At 39.3% G+C, this 16,429-nt stretch overlaps 1 protein-coding gene across 2 annotated transcripts in view; it reads left to right on the top strand.

Annotated features, from left to right (window-relative positions):
* The window catches only part of Mib1 (MIB E3 ubiquitin protein ligase 1), a 115,020-nt gene that overhangs the window by 11,135 nt on the left and 87,456 nt on the right, over positions 1–16,429 (top strand). The window contains exons 2-3 of one of the 2 annotated variants that reach the window (XM_004853166.3): positions 10,753–10,924; positions 12,864–12,993. The exons of the other annotated variant lie outside the window; for it this stretch is intronic. Coding sequence (XP_004853223.1) covers positions 10,753–10,924; positions 12,864–12,993 — 302 coding nt within the window. The remainder of the gene's footprint in view (positions 1–10,752; positions 10,925–12,863; positions 12,994–16,429) is intronic. 2 annotated transcript variants of the gene reach the window in all.

Raw genomic sequence — 16,429 nt, 5'->3', positions numbered from 1 at the left:
TCTATGGTTGGCAGCTTTGTCATTTATTACTATAATTTTTATTAGTGTATGTTTGCAGTACACAGTGATTGCATTTACCGTGGGGGTGTGTGTACCACATCTGAAATCTTTAGTTCTTTACTCCCTTCTCTTCCCTCCCTCTCTGCTCCCTTCAACTCTTGATCCCCTTCCTGTTTGCAGGTCTATTTTCATCATTTTTCCCCTTTAGTTCTTTTTTTTTCCATCCCCTTTCTCTCCCCTCCCTTTTCATTCCCCCCATTTCTTGTTCCCTTTCTAACTGAAAAAGATCTCCTTACTTCCTGTTATCCACCTTTTATTTTGCTCTTTTATATTCTGGGTTTCTCATGTGGAGAAACCATGAGATATTTAACTTTGTGTGTATGATTTATTTCACTTAATATCACAGTCTCAAGGTGCATCCATTTACCCATGAATGATTCACGGTTATCTTACTTTATGGCAGACCAGTACTCCATTGGGTATAAATACATTTTCTTTTCCTCCTCATCTGTTGATGGACATAAAGCCCAAGATTTAGCTGTCACAAATTGTTCTGGTGGAAACAGGTATGCATGTATTCCTGTAATATGATGACTTTAACTCTTTTGGGAAGATACCTGAAAGGGGAATAGCTGGGTCAAATAGAATTTCTCTTTAATTTTTTGAAGAATCTCTACACTGAATTCCATAGTGGTTGTAATAGTTGACAGTCTCACCAACAGTGTAGAAGGGTTCCTTTTCCCCTCAGTCTTGGCATCATTTGTTACTGTTTGATTTCTTGAAGATAGCCATTCTTGCTGGAGTAAGATGGTATCTCAGTGTTGTTTTAATTTGCATTTCTCGAATGGGAATTGAACATTTTTCCAGGTATTTATTGGCCACTTGTACTTCTAAGAAGTGCCTATTCATTTCAGTTGCCCATTTTTTGGTTGGGTCTTTTATTTGGAGGTGGGGAGTGGGTAAATTTTTTTCTTTTTTTAATTCTTAATTTTAGTTTAACCTCAATTTTTCTTTTTTGGTACTGGGGATCAAACTCAGGACCTTGTGTTTGCAAGGCTGGCAGCGGCACCACTGAGCTAAATCCCTGGCCCTTCATCATTAATTTTTTTTTTTTTGGTACCGGGGACTGAACTCGGGACCTTGCGCTTGCAAGGCAGGCAGCAGAACCACTGAGCTAAATCCCTGGCCCCCCTTATTAATTTTTTATGCCTATCTAACAACTGCTAAAAATAACAGATATAGTACTAAAATTTCCAGTTGTAACCCTAGTTTGACAGCTTGTTTCATTTGGACTGTGTGTGGCCTGGTTATAGTTTTATTATGCATGCTTGCAGTAGGCTGCAAAAATAGAGAATGACTTTTCCAAAAGAAATTTACAAAGAAATTCTAGATTTTGGATGAGACACCTATGAAGACATTTTCTTAGCCCATAATAAGAGTTGGTTGGTTTGGGTGTGGTGCCACATGCCTATAGTCCCAGCACTCAGGAGGCTGAGACAGGAGGATTGCTGTGAGCTCGAGGCCAGGGTGGGGTACATAGTGAATTGAAGGCCAGCCTGAACTATGTAGCAAGACCCTGTCTCAAAAAACAAACAAAAAAAAGTGTCTTTGAAATTTATTGAATATTCAAATAGGATTTAATAACTTACATTTTAAAAGTGGTGGGTTAATGAGGATGATTCCCTGGCCATGTAGGGTCTTATTGTTCAAACAAGGTCAGTGCTGTGCATGTGTAGGGGCGCCCTTGGCAGTCGGGAGGTGCTTAAGGGGGATCAGACACATGTGGGTAACGTGACTTCAGGGAAACTGCTGTACTTCTCTGAACCTCATTTTAGCATATAAAATGGGGATAATAATGCCTATTTTAGGATTGTCAGGAAGGTGAAATAAAATGTGTGTAAAGCCCCAAGCTCTGTACGAATAGTAAATAGCATCAGTGTTATTTTCATTAATTAGTGTTTCTCAAGAGTAAGCAATGTGAACTATACTAACCAGCTGGTAGGTCGCAAAGCCCTTGCTCTCATTAGGAATTTTAATTACAGCTGAAACTTTTTAAACCAGTGACATGCTGTAGTTTGATGTTTCTGGGAGAATAAAGCGGAAAGCCGTGGTGCATGTGCCACAGCAGACTGCTTGTTATTATGGACAGCTCTAAGAGGTTCTCCATCCCTGCTCTCGTCGGTCAACTTCCCTTGATCTCTAACACTCTTTGTCACATTTGATTTGGGTTAAAGTTGAATGACTCCATAAATCAAATAGGATTTCTTGGTTGGTCAAATGACATCAATAGTTATGTCACAATAACTAATTATATTTGAATAATGATTAATGATTTGTAAATTCTTTTTAACGCTAGGTAAAATATTTTAATTTGGGAAGAAATTTAGTGGATTAGCTAGGCATCATATTAGCTTATGGGGTATGTTTTTCTTAAAAGTTTAAGAAAGTATTACATAATATTTAAGATATCCAAGTGGGTCAATCAGTAATATAATAAATTCCCCAAACTCATCTAGAAACAAAGCTTTACTATAACTTCCTCTCATAAGGTAACAGTCAAATCAGTTTTTATCATTCCTGAGAATTTCTTTATATTTATGCTGTGTTTTTCTATGTTTGTAAACAATATATAGTAACTTATTTGCAGCACTTTGTGTTCTTCTGTAGTTTTAAAAAATACTCAGCATTATGATTGAAGTTGAATTGTGGGGCTGTTGAATGTTTCATTTTAGGTGTTCCATTGTACAACTAATATATGGCTCCATTTTCTTGTTAATGAAATATGTTGTTTACTTCCTTGCTATTAAAGAGCTAATTTACATACTCTTTTTTTTTCCATGTTGAAGTGCTTCTGTATACTGAACTGCTTGTAGTGAGAACTCTAGTTCTTGGATGTCAATTTATACATTTAATATTTTACTTTAATCAGTGTTTTGTAACTTTGAGCTACTTTTACTGGTTCTCTTAAGAGCTTATGATTCTGATCTTCAGTAGCATGCTTTGCTGATCTCACAGTTTCCAACACAAAGCCTTGCGCTGTTCTCCAGGTTTTTGAGCTTAGGCAAAACACAGAGCAGATGGTCATTCAGGTTTTAGTAGAACAAGTCAAAAGCTATCATCAGGTGGTTCATTTAATGGTGGCAGATGTCTTCATAAAGCTTAGCAAAGGAGAAGAGCATTAACTAACTCTCTAGAGTAATATAACATTCTATAGCAAGGAGAAAAAGCACTAATGGGCTTACTTTGGGGACTAGATTTTTTTGAAATGAAAAGTTTAAAGAATAGCTTTTTCCAGGGCGAATGGTTTTAGATGAGAATGAATTGGGTGGCTACGGTAAAGCAGTAAAGACTTACTGTCCATAAGAGAACTTTAAAATCTTGGCTTTGCTATTTAATGCCCTTTATTTTATGTTGTCTTTACCAACTTTTGTTTTAATTCTCATGAAAAATTCCATAGTGCTCATTTTAATAGTGGATTTTGTTGTTTACTTTTTCCAGTTCTTAGGGCTAGTCTGTTTCACAGCTGTTGTGTGAGTTTCTTGGCATTTGAACTGTGGGAACCAAAAAAGGATTTGGATGTGCTTTTGTGTGCTTTAATGGTTTTCCACAAGTATTCTTTAAAACCGTGAATTGGAGGTTTTTTTTTTTTTTTTAACCAGTTGCCATTGTGTATTTAAATGGTTCTTTTTAAAGAAAACTGGTACACAGATTATGAACTCATGAATATTATCATTGTACTTTGAGGAAAGTGAATTTAGAGATGAAAAATATGCAAGTAGGACAGTAGTTCCAAAGTGAATTTTTTTTTCAAGTGGAGAGCTGGGGACACATTTTTCCTATGTCCTTTTCACAACACCTTTCATGTTAAGAGCTGCCCAGTTAGTTCAGGATAACCTTCTATGCATGGCGATACTCATTTAGTACATTTTACTTTTTTATAATGATAGAACTAAGTTGGATACCTTTCTTAAATATTGATTGGAAACTAAATTATTGTATGGATGTTTACTGTTACTGGTATTTGATACTATTTTTGGTCAGCTTTCCTGTGATAAGACAGATACAGCTATTAGACATAAGGCAAGTGGCATGAGTAGTACACTCTGATAAAGGTGTATGTTTTCATAAGCATGATATAACTCAGTGTAAGGGTTAAAAAATAAGAACTTCTGAGTAACAACTTTATATGCTTACTAAAGTAATTTGAAAGTTGATTACTGTAAATATTTGCTTAGAGTTCCTCATGTTTTTGTTTTGAGTTTTAATTTTATGTGGCATACACAGCATCTCTGATGCTTTTAAGTGCTCCTGCCTGCCCATCTGCTCCTTAGAATTAATACACACTGGGTGCAGAACATTTGGAGATTAAAAGGGACAATCCCATCATCATGTTTTGGGAGTTTTCTTTTGAGTTTTTCTGTGTCTGTGTGTTATGTAATTTTCCCCTCTACACTGCTATACTACAGTTCTTTGCAGACTACTTGATGAGATAATTCATCATGTCCACAACAAGCTTTCTACAACATGTTTTAACTATAGAATTTCCCTCTATGGATTAACATACTCTACATATAAGTAATCCCACATTTTTAACATCAGTTTTGTTAAATTTTGTATTTATCTGCAACAAACAAGTATCTTTGGATGTGCCATTAAAAATGTGACCGTAGGGTCAAAATCTCTTTTTTTGGTACCAAGGATCGAACTTGGGTCCTTGTACTTGTGAGGCAGGCGGTGGAACCACTAAGCTAAATCCCTGTCCCAGGTCAAAGTCTTTTAAGGCAGCTGAAACATTTAGCAAGTGTGGTATCAATATATATTTTTCAGTGGTGTCTGACTGCCTTTCTTGACATATTCTCAATTTACAGTGAGTTAGTATTTTTAATCTGTGCCCCTTTTGAGAGATGATTCCTATTTCTTTGTGTGTGTGTGTGTGTGTGTGTGTCTGTCTGTCTAATGGTGGGATTGCATCCAGGGCCTCACATATGTTAAGCAGGTGCCCTACCACTGAACTACATCCCCAGCCCTCTTGTTTTTTTTTTAATTATAAAATTACCAACATGCTTATAGTAACATTTAAACAATTCCAAAGCATAAAGAAGAAAATATGAACTCCTCCTCACCCCACGGTGCACCCTCACCACTGTCATCAGTCTGTTGTGGCTTTTCCTATTTTTTTCTAGCTGTGCACTCTGCATATTTGTGGTCACATGACACGTGTGACCCCTGGGGTTTGTTCATGCTTAGACTTTCCTTAAAATTGTACAATATATTTAACTTTTTGTTAGCAGTTTTATAGTTCTTATTTTAAAAATCATATTTAGCTTTTTAGCTTCAATTTATTTTTGTGTTTGTTTTTTTTTTTCTTGGTACCGGGGATCAAACTCGGAACCTTGAGCTTGCAGGGCAGGCAGCGGAACCACTGAGCTAAATCCCCGGCCCAGTTTCAATTTATTTTTATTTCATTGTGTTGTCGGAAACTAATTTAACGAACCTCATAACATATTTTCACCCTACTTTGTTTCGGTGACTCTGGAAATGTAGCAGGTTACCCTGAAACTGAGTGGTGTAAAAACAGCTTATGTGCTCTTGGCCCTTCAGGCCTGGGACTCAGTGATGCTGCAGTGAGTGATGGTTTGTGGCTGCTGCACCTTGTCTGGGCTCGGCTCGAAGCGCTGGCAGCTGGGGGTGCCACAGCCGAAGTCCCTGAGGCCTTTCTTCATAGTTAGTCCTTCTGTGACCTCCACAGTGGGGACCTCAGGGTAGCTAGGCCTGCTGTGCTTTGGCTTTGAGAGCCCAGTGCATACAGGGTGTGAATCTTGAGGGACACAGAGAGTACAGCAGATAGAGACAAACACGTGGCACCTGGAGTGGCATTTGTGACTCCTTCAGAAGTCACATGGTGTCACTTCCTCTGCACACTCTTACAGGTTGAAGCAGGATGTCTAGACATCGGGAGATGTCTAGCTAGGTCCGCTGGGCCAGGGTAGCAGTGCATGGCGGATGATGTGGATGTCATTGTCCCACAGAGAGTGTGTGGGTGGGTGTAGACGGGCCTGGCCATCTCTGGAAGATCGGGTCTGGCTCCTCTCTCCTCCGCGTTACACAGATGCTCGGTCTTCCTGGAACATAATCAGTGTATATGCACACGTAGAGCACGGGGATATGTTTATTTCAGTATGAAAATCTGTGAACTTTTTAAAAAGGTCAGAAAATATAGCAATTCTTGACATTTCTCTTCAAAACTTAGAAGTTTTATGAAAATTTAAAATTTACTTAGAATAGTTGTGTATCAGATAGTTATGACAGTTCTTCAGAATTATCTTTGTGAGAGAGCAGTTTACTTTGAAACTTTTGATATTTGTGTTAGAAGTAATAATTATAGAAATAATTACAGAATTATTGTTCCAAAATGGACAGCATATGGAATTTTTTTTTTTCATACTGGGGACCAAACTCAGGACCTTGCACTTGCCAGGCAGGTGTGGTGCCACTGAGCTAAATCCCTGGCCCCAGCATATGGAATTGATGACATCATTTTTTTGTTTTTTGGGGGGATACCGGGGATGGAACTCGGGTACTTGCGCTTGTGCAGCAGTGTTTGTTTGTTTTTTGATGACATCATTTTTTTGTTGTTGGAAATGAGGTTTAAATTCAGGGCCTTCTTGCTAGGCAAGTGCTCTACCACTGAGTTACATATCTGCCCCCTTTAAAAAAATTTAACGTGCCCAAATTGACTTCAAACTTGTGATCTTTCTGCCTCAGTATCCCAGATAGCTGGGATTACAGGCATGTGGCCTCATGCCTGGCTGATTAATAATGATTTAAAGCAAAATGTAGTAAATTCTCACTAATCCAACAGATGAATATGGGTGTTTAATCTAGTTTGTGGACTATTTGGGTACTTTGATTTAAAAATTTTATTTTATGATTAAAAAAGGTCAAGTTCTTTTCTCCCATCCAAGTACTAACCAGGCCCAACCCTGCTTAGCTTCTGAGATTAGATGAGATCGGGCGCACTCAGGGTGGTCTGGCCAGAGACAAGCTCTTTTCTGTGTATTCATTTATAGCCTCAGAAGAGAAGGATAGTTGCATTCAGCCCTTTGATATATATTCTAAAAGACTGAAGCATATAATACTAGTGAAATGTTGATAGCTTTGCGTTGTACAGCTGTAATACTGTGACTTTAAAGTTTGGTTTATTAGATATTATTTAGCTTAGAGTACAATGTCTTTAGGGTTGATGGCTGATGCAAATTTTCATGGTTAGTCAGACTTAGTTTGCCATAGTGTAGAAAATATCATTACTTACTAATGAAAAGTAGTGAATCATCTAACTGGCCTGTGCAGGGCTATGTAGAGCGAGCGGTACGGCAGCTGTGGAGTAAAAACAGTTCAGAGGAACTGAGAAGATGGACCAGTCTGTGAGCACACGAGCCAAATTGCCTGAGCAGCTGAGCATCGGATAACAGTTGTTTTTTTCCTAAACTAAAACCTCAGTATTCAGGTTTAATTGTAGTGTTGGCACTTCGCACTAGAAAGTGGGTTTGGGGTTATAGTTTGGGGACTTGGTCTCTAAAAGATTTGCCATCACTGTGATAGCTTTGGAAGAAAACCTGAAATACATAATACTAAGAGATCAGCCATGGGAAATAGGTAATTTGCTAAACTGGGGCTCACTCATACATGAATAATTGAATATTCCTTAATGTAGTCTCTGAGAAATTGAGAACTTTATTATATTTTTTGATTTCTGTATAAATATTGCAGATTTTACCTGGGATATGTGATTATTTTGATCACTAAATTATTATTATTATTATTATTATTATTATTTTTGGTACCGGGGATCGAACTCAGGTCCTTGCGCTTGTGCAGCAGGTGGCGAAACCACTGGGCTAAATCCCCCGCCCAATCACTAAATTATTTAAGTAGATGACTAGTAAACTTCATAAATCTACATTAAAATTAAACACAATATAATTCTTGTATTTACATTGTACTTTAAGCCCTTTAGAGTGTGTTTACTTCTATATCACCTCAGCCTCCACGGGCAAGGAAGTGTTTGTGCAATTTGCAGTTCACAGTATTGGTTCTAGAGTAGTTTAAATTGATTTTAAATATATAACTAGTAAGTTATAGAACTAGAGTCTTAAACACACACGCTTGTTTTTGCCATTCATTCATTCATTCATTCATGCTGTATGTATTTGTTTTTTGAGATGAGTCTCCCTGTGTTGCTTTAACTCCTGGGCTCAAGCAGTCCTCCTGCCTCAGCATTCCTAGTAGCTGAAACCATAGCTAAGGGCTGGGCTGTTTCTACTATGTAATGTAGCAATATGGTTATATGGGTCAGCAGTCATGTCTGATCTTGTCATTTCTCAGCCCGACTATAATTTATCTCCAAGTGTCTGATTATATTTTATGTTTTTGCTGAAACGTGAAACCTGGTTCATTGAACACTCTGCTCTTTTGTGATTTCTTCTTTTGATAGATTTATTCACCCATCATTTCTGTGTAATTTTCTCCTCATTCTTTTTCTAATTTATTTTAGTTTCCTAGATGAGTTTATTTCAATCAATGGGGACCAGAGGGTGGTTTTGTTTTGTTTTTGTTTTTTTTTTGGTTGTTTGTTTGTTCTGGTGGTGCTGGGGATGCAGCCCAAAGCTTCGTTTTTGTACATGCTAGATCAGCTCTCTGTCACTGCCTCACCACCCTAGGCCTAAGTAGTCTGTTCTTACTTATTTTTTGTTGGTGGCTCTCTTGTCTTTAAGCAGAGCATTTCTAAATTTTAGTTTATTATAGTGCTCAATTGCCTGTTCCTTAACATCCTTAATATTTATCTCATTTATACTCTCTACATCTTTTGTCTTCTGAGCCGTAATCACCAAGTCCTAAATTGTCTCTTTTCAGTTTTTTAGTTTTGCAGTATTGGAAATTGAGCACAGGGGCTCACTTATGCCAGGCAAGTGCTTCACCACTGAGCTACATCCCTGGTCTTATTTATTTTTTATTTTGAGCCAGGGTCTCACCAGGTTGTCCAGGGTGACCTTGAATTTGGATCCTTCTGCTTGTGCCTCCCCAGCAGCTGGGACTACAAGGGTGCAGCACTCACTGCAGCTGATCCTAAGGAGCTCTTGACCATTTCTTCCCACTCTGCTGTACCCACTCTAATTCAAACCACTGTTGTCTAACCTGGACTGCTTCAGACTCCTTACAACTTGGCTCCTCTTTCTCTAGCCATTTTTACTTTCTTCCTGTCTCTTCTCCACACTTACAGCAAGAGTGATATTTGAAAACAACAGAGGACCTGTCCCCAGTAGGAGTAAAAATTTAATTCTGAATGAATCAGTATGATGATGAATGGTAACTGTTGTTTTCTCTGTCCCTACAGTTAAGCATTTGCCTAGTGGGAGACTGAAGCAAGATGGCACATAAAATATATCTGGTGTTGGAGTTTTGTGCCCTTTTGTAGTCCAGTAGAGACCCTGTTTCCCTGCAGTACTCTTTTCCTCTCCCTTCCCCCTCACTTTTCTTTTTTCTTCCACTTAGCCAAGCACAGGCTAATACTCAAGTTTGGTCATTTGTATATAATCTGGTTATCTGGATATAGAAAGTGAATAATGCAAGGTTTTCGCTTCTTACTAGGTAATAGCAATAGTGTACTCTTGTAGAATTTACTAATATTATATTTGTACTCTAGTTCTTACATTTATAATGCACTGTAATTGGATGTTTGGAACATATTGCTCCACCTTTAAAGAACATATTACCTTCTCCAAAGGGGCCTGAGGTTCTGAGAATAGAAAGGACTCCTTCCTTTTACTTTAGAAAATTTCTCAACGTAGACAAAATAAAGAATAATAATTGACTGTCCTTGTACCCATTGCCCAACGTCAGCAGGGCTGATCTTGTTTCATGTAAATCTCACTTATTTCCCTCTACCTACCACCAGATATTTTGAAATAAATACCATTATTTTATATACAAATACTTCAGTTGCAGTGACTTTTTCAAGGGCATAATGACAGCTGTTGACAGAGTCAGAATTTGAATCCAGAACAGTGTCAGTCACTGTTGAGCCTGTGATAATAGCTCTTGCTTGTGGTTCAGTGTCTAGGCCATGTTTATAAAGTGATGGCACTGATGTTTACAACCACATATTATTTAAAAAATTAGTTTTAATTTATTGAACAAGTAGTTTTAATATCACAGGATAATAAAGGAGCATTACCCCCAATTCCACTACCCTAAGATGAAGGTTATTTTCATCACTTTATGAGATATCTTTTGTACTTTGAATGTCTGTCTCATCCATCCATGTGAATAGATTTTTTGGAGGTCATTTTATGGAGTGCTTCTTTTTCCTTGAGGGATAGCACCCCAACATGAGAAGATTGTTTTCCTCTAAACAGGGAAATGTGCTTGCTAATCATTTTCTAAAGTGTATTGTTTATAAGGAAAAAACCCAAATCCTATGATAAATGCTAAAGTTAATTGATAGTTTGTTTCCATGATAGCAGGGTAAAATTATCCTAGAGAATAGGTTGAAATTCTTCCAAAGATTTCTGAGTTTTTCTAGTCTGAAACATTACATGGTGGTAAAGGATTCTTTTTTCTTTATCTGCATCGAACCTGAGTTTCAGTTTATATGTAAAAACAAGGTAAGTGCCACGGAGTTGTAATCTTGGAAGGAAATAATGTGCAAATAAATATTTGTAAGTAATGTAAGTATGTATTTTTGTTTAATAGGCATCAAGCATGATGGGACTATGTGTGATACCTGCCGTCAACAGCCAATCATTGGCATTCGGTGGAAGTGTGCAGAGTGTACAAATTATGATCTGTGCACGGTTTGTTATCATGGAGATAAGCATCACTTGAGGCATCGCTTTTACAGAATTACTACACCAGGAAGTGAGCGGTAGGGAAAATAATTTTTTTCAGTTGTGACTCCTTATTTGTACTCGTTTTACACTTCTTAGCCTCTAAAAAATAGGATTAGGAAATAGCTTCTGACAGTGCTTTTTGTATGAGGAGGTAGGGAATAGCTAGTTAGATGTCTCGTGGAAGGGCTTTGTGACGATGGAACTGTACAGATTTTGCCAAGATCACTGGGCTGTTCTTACTCTAGACAGTTGGCACCACTCAGCAATTGGAAATGTGAGGGCATCCCAAGAAGGGCTAGTTATTTTTTTCTTGCTATGTCTTCTATTCTGTTAATTGCTACCAGATGAATATTAGGTCCCATTGATTGAAACCACATGGCAGCTACTATGCTTGTGGAGACTTGAAGATAAATAAAACAGTATTATTGAGTTTACAATTGGAAGACATGATTATTGCCAGCACTGATTATCATGTGCTGTTTTGGACTATAGTAGAGATATATGTTACATGTCTTAGGAACAATGAGAGGTGTATTAATTATTAATGGGTCTGGAGTTTTGGGTGGTGGAATCTTCTGTCTTAGTTACTTTTCTCGTTGCTAAGACAAAATACCCAACACCTAAAGTTAAAGGAGGAAAAGTTTATTTCAGCTCACAGCTTGTAGTGGTTTCAGTCCATAGCTGGCTGAGTCGAAGACAGGGTGGCATAACAGAGGGGCATAATAGAGGAGAAACAGTTCTTGGCAGACAGAAGGCAGCAGAGCAGCAGCAGCCTCTCTTTCCCTTTTATCCCTTCCAGGCTACCGCCCTTTGGGTGGGGCCTCCCACACTCAGGGTGGACCTTCCCATTATCCATACCCAGAACTATGCCAAACCAATCAGTAGACTAATTTAGTAATCACACACCCTTAATCCCAGCATCACACACTCCAGATCTAGCCACCTCTGAAAAATACTTCCTATGACTGCATGAGGCTTTGGAGGTGGGGGGTATCTAGACATAAGCCAGAACATGTAGATAGGGAAAATCATAGTAGTAAGAATACAGCCAGTTAGAGTGACAGCTAAGAGTAGGAATAAATAGATTTTTGATTCACAGGGTCTTGTCATTTATTAACTAGGTAATTTTAAACAAGTTACTTATTTATCTTTTGCTTACAAAAGCTAAGAAATAAAGACATTCTAAAAAAATAAAAAATAAGATAAAATTAGGAAAAAACAAAACAAAAACCTGAAACTTGACTGAATATGTGAATGAGGAGGAGGATATAGAAGAATAGGGGATGGATAGTCTTGGAGAAGCAAGCTGGTACAGTTAGTTGAATCTGACGTCTTTTTCAGGGCCCATAATCTTCTCTGAGTACGCAGTACTTTGGAGGCAGTGTTGTACAGGTCAGATTCCTGCCACAGACATTTTACTTGCATACAGAGTACTCTGAATTTTTGAATTATTGCTGACCTCGTGTGGATTGTGGATCCTTAGATCACATACTTTAGAAGACTCTCACTGCTGGACCTTGTGTTTGCTCCTTGCTGCAGTTGGCTGAGGTCGAGATGCGCCTGCATTCCCCCAACAGAGTGAGCTTGGGGTTGTCCAGAGCCCTGCTGCTCACGCTGTCTTCCCTACTCTGCGGTCCAGTGCTTTCTGACACCCGCTGTTGCCTTCCCTGGGCCCCTGTTTGTGCTACTCATGTGGCAGCTACAGCAGCATTTGAGTTGCCACCACTAGGTAGTGAAGAGTGTAGTGGTACCCTGAAGTGGTTAGACTGGGTTCATATTTTGACTCTGTGACGTTTTAACTTGTGTGACCCTGGGCAGATTACTTTTTTGAGATTCAAGAGTCCTCATAAAATGGATAATGTCACATTTTTCTTTTAAGGAATGTAACACACTTTACATATGTGCAAGTGCTTTTACATATAAATGACTGTTACCCATTTATACAAACTTGAAGATAAATCATTTTATTTTTAGGGTTCTGTTAGAGTCTCGTAGAAAATCTAAGAAGATTACAGCCAGAGGAATCTTTGCAGGTGCCAGAGTGGTGCGAGGTGTGGACTGGCAGTGGGAAGATCAGGACGGAGGAAATGGGCGCCGGGGAAAGGTACAGCATTTTCCAGTTCCTCAGTGTTCCTAAATACTCCATGTTCAGGAGATTGCTGCTATAAATGAATCTCTCGGCCATTCTTTTCCTGTGCCACTAACAAGTTTTAAATCTTCATTTCTCTCCCTCCCTCCCTCTCTTTCCCCCTCCCTCTCTCCCTCCCTCTCTTTCCCTCTCCCTCTCTCTCCCCCTCCCTCTCCCCCTCCCTCTCTCTCCCCCTCCCTCTCTCCCTCCCTCTCTCCCTCCCTCTCTCCCTCTCTCTCCCCCTCCCTCTCCCCCTCCCTCCCTCCCTCCCTCCCTCCCTCCCTCTCTCCCTCCCTCTCTCCTTCCCTCTCTCCCTCCCTCCCTCCCTCCCTCTCTCCTTCCCTCTCTCCTCTCTCACCTCACCCCCTTCTCTTTCCTGGAAGAAAACAGATAGTTCCTGTATTTTTGTAACTGTTGATGTTTTGTGGCTCAGAATGCTTTCCTGAACACCCTACTTGGGTCAGGCCTCCCTAAGTAACACTTTATGCTCTTGACTTCCATGCTGCTAAAATTTCATTTGAGGGAGTAGCTCAGTGGTAGAGCATATGCCTAGCACTGCATTTAAAAAAAAAAATCAGTTTAGTTAACTTGTTTTATATTCCATTCACCCAGAGACCTATTTCAGAGGGACAATAGGCAACTCCTTTTTTTTTTTTTTTTTCCAGTTTGGCTGGAGACCAAACTGAAGGCCTTGCTGTACTAGGCAAGCACTCTACCACTGAGCTGTAGCCCCGCTATTTCAGCTTCCTGGTGAGCCAGGCTGTGTGGAAGGCCGCTGCAGTCGGGCCTAGCAGTTAGGCCTAGCAGTTACTCTGAAGGGAGTTTTGTGTGGCATGTTTGGCTGAGTGGGGTCAGTGAGTTGTTGGTTGTATTTATTTTGAATGTTGTGTTCTTTTGACTGGTTATTTGTTCATTGATTCAGTCAACAAATATTGTTGAGTGTGTTCTATGCTGTGTGCTACATGCGAGGTGGCCTGAAGTGAGTAGCACTTCACATTGGAGACTTAGGTGTCATCAACATTGTTCCTTGTTAACTCTGTTTTTTTTGGTACCGAGAATTGAACTCGGGTCTTTGCGCTTGGGAGGCAGGTGGTGGAACCGCTGAGGTAAATCCCTGGCCCCTTGTTAACTCTTTGAAAAATAAAAATGATGATTTTAAAGTGTGTATTGTCTGAGAACCTCTTCACAGGAGTTTGAAAGTCTCTTGTACAAACTGGTACTTTGTACATACTTTTCTTTCTTTTTCTTTTTTTTGAGACGAGGTGTCATTGTGTAGCCCAGGCTGGCCTTGAGCTCATGGCAGTCCTCCTGCCTCAGCCTCCTGAGTGCTGGGATTGAAGGTATGTGCCACCATGCCTGACTGTACATACTTCTGGGGTTTTTTTAGTTTCTTATTTTTTTCAGTACTGGGAATTGAACTCAGGATCTTGAGCTTGGCAGGCAGGCGAGGTACCACATCTCCTTGGAGCTACATCCCCGGCCCATGTGCATACTCTTTTTTTGGTACTGGGGATTGAACTTGAGACCTTGCACTTTCGAGGCAGGCAGTGGAACCACTGAGCTAAATCCTTGGCCCCCATGTACATACTTTTACATTTAAGATTTGAACATTTTTCCAAATAATTTTTAAAATTCACAGTAATTCTATTGATTTCATTTTAAATAATGTATTTTAATATTTGGAAGTCAGATGTATTTTAGTGATTTTAAGTACTTCATTTTTGCCAGGTGTGATAGCACATGTCTGTAATCCCAGTTACTTGGGAGGCTGAGGCAGGATGATTACAAGTTCAAGCCCTGGGCAACCTAATGAGACTGTCTTGAAAAAAAAGGGCTGAGGATATAGCATAATGGTAGAGTCCTTGCCTAGCCCGAGTGAGGCCCTGGGTTCAATCCTCAGTACCACCCAAAACAAAAAACAAACCAAAAATTTTAATTCTTATTAAGGAAACAGACTTTTGCCTTTTTGCATTAAAAAATGTATTGGTCGCTTCTTCTGTGCATGGTTCTGTTTCAAGTATTAGAGATGTAGCAAAAAGCAAAGAAGGCAGAGATCCTCCCCTCCTGAAGCCTGTATTCTCATTAAGGGAGAGAGACAGATGAAATGTAGTGTGAGAATGTAGTGTGGTGTGTAGACCAACAGTGTTCATGTTGCCTGACAGCTAGTTAGGGATGTGACAGATCAGCTTAGGGAAGGATAAGCCCCGGGGTGATAATCTGGTGCTAACCCCCCACTCTGCTCCTCCCCAGGCACCTTCACAGTGAGCAGCCTTCCCTTCCCACCAGTCCTGCCTCACTGAATGCATGACTGAGAGCTTAAGTAGTAAAATGAGCATTTTGTCCTCCAGATTAAGAAGTAGACTAAGTACCTTTAAAAGCTTTCTTTGTGTCCTGGCCTAGTTTCAACACCTATCCCCAAGGTAACTAATGTCCTGAGTTTTGTTTTTCTGTTGGGTTTCTGGGATCTAGACTATTATATGTCTAGATGTAGATTTTTTTTGATCATGGCTAGTTGGAGTTCTAGATGCCTCACTTATCTTTATGTCCAATTCTCTAACTCTGTCTGGGAAGTTTTCCACTATTACTTCTGTGAACAGTTTTTTTATGTCAATTGTGCTTTCTCCTGTTTTTTCACGGACTCCTATCAGTCTTATGTTATTCTTCTTTGCATCGTCTAGCAGTTGTTGGATTGATTTCTCTATTGTCATGGTCTCTAACCGAGATCCTGTCTTCTATATCTGATATTCTATCTTCAGATTCCTTTAATCTGCTGTGGATACTTTCAGTGGAGTTTTTGATCTCCTGAATATCTGTTTGAATCTATTTCATGGATTCCATTTCTTTCTTATGTTGGGCGATCATGGTTTCCATTTCTCTCTTATGCTGGGCATTCATGGCTTCCAGCATGTTTCTGAGCTCATCTATTTTTTATCTGTTTCTGTTCTAGATCCTCTAATCATGTCTTTTACTCTGCTCACCATCTCTGTAGATATCTGGGAGATTATTTCTGCTTTGAATTTTTCTAGAGCCTCATTCATCTGTTTTGTTACTTCCTGTGCTATCAGTTCAGGGTATCCAGGTGGTTGGTTATGGGACTTTTCCATCTCATTTCCCCCAGGATTTACCCTTGGTGGGGTGGAAGTCTGAGTTTGTGCCTTGCTTAAATGTCTTCTCATTTTTGTTTTTTGGTACCGTCCTTGGTTTAACTCCTGGGTTGATAGTTTGAAATTGCTTATTATAGGTATCTTTGTTGCTTGTAATTAGAACCCTTATGGAACGATTGCTTCTCAGAGGTGTCTTCCAGATATAGCTGGTCTTTAAGTTTTGAGTCTCTAATGACTCTAAGGCTATCTCATTTTCCTTATACTAGGAAAGTTCATTGACTAGATCAATAACAACACCTTAGCCCAAG

The sequence above is a fragment of the Heterocephalus glaber genome, unplaced genomic scaffold (genome assembly GCF_053883595.1).
Source record: "Heterocephalus glaber isolate CG9 unplaced genomic scaffold, H.glaber_assembly_v1.0 deba00000331, whole genome shotgun sequence".
In the NCBI taxonomy this organism is placed as follows: domain Eukaryota; kingdom Metazoa; phylum Chordata; class Mammalia; order Rodentia; family Bathyergidae; genus Heterocephalus; species Heterocephalus glaber.
The sequence above is the reverse complement of the archived record's forward strand: the minus strand, read 5'-3'. Positions and strand labels throughout refer to the sequence as shown.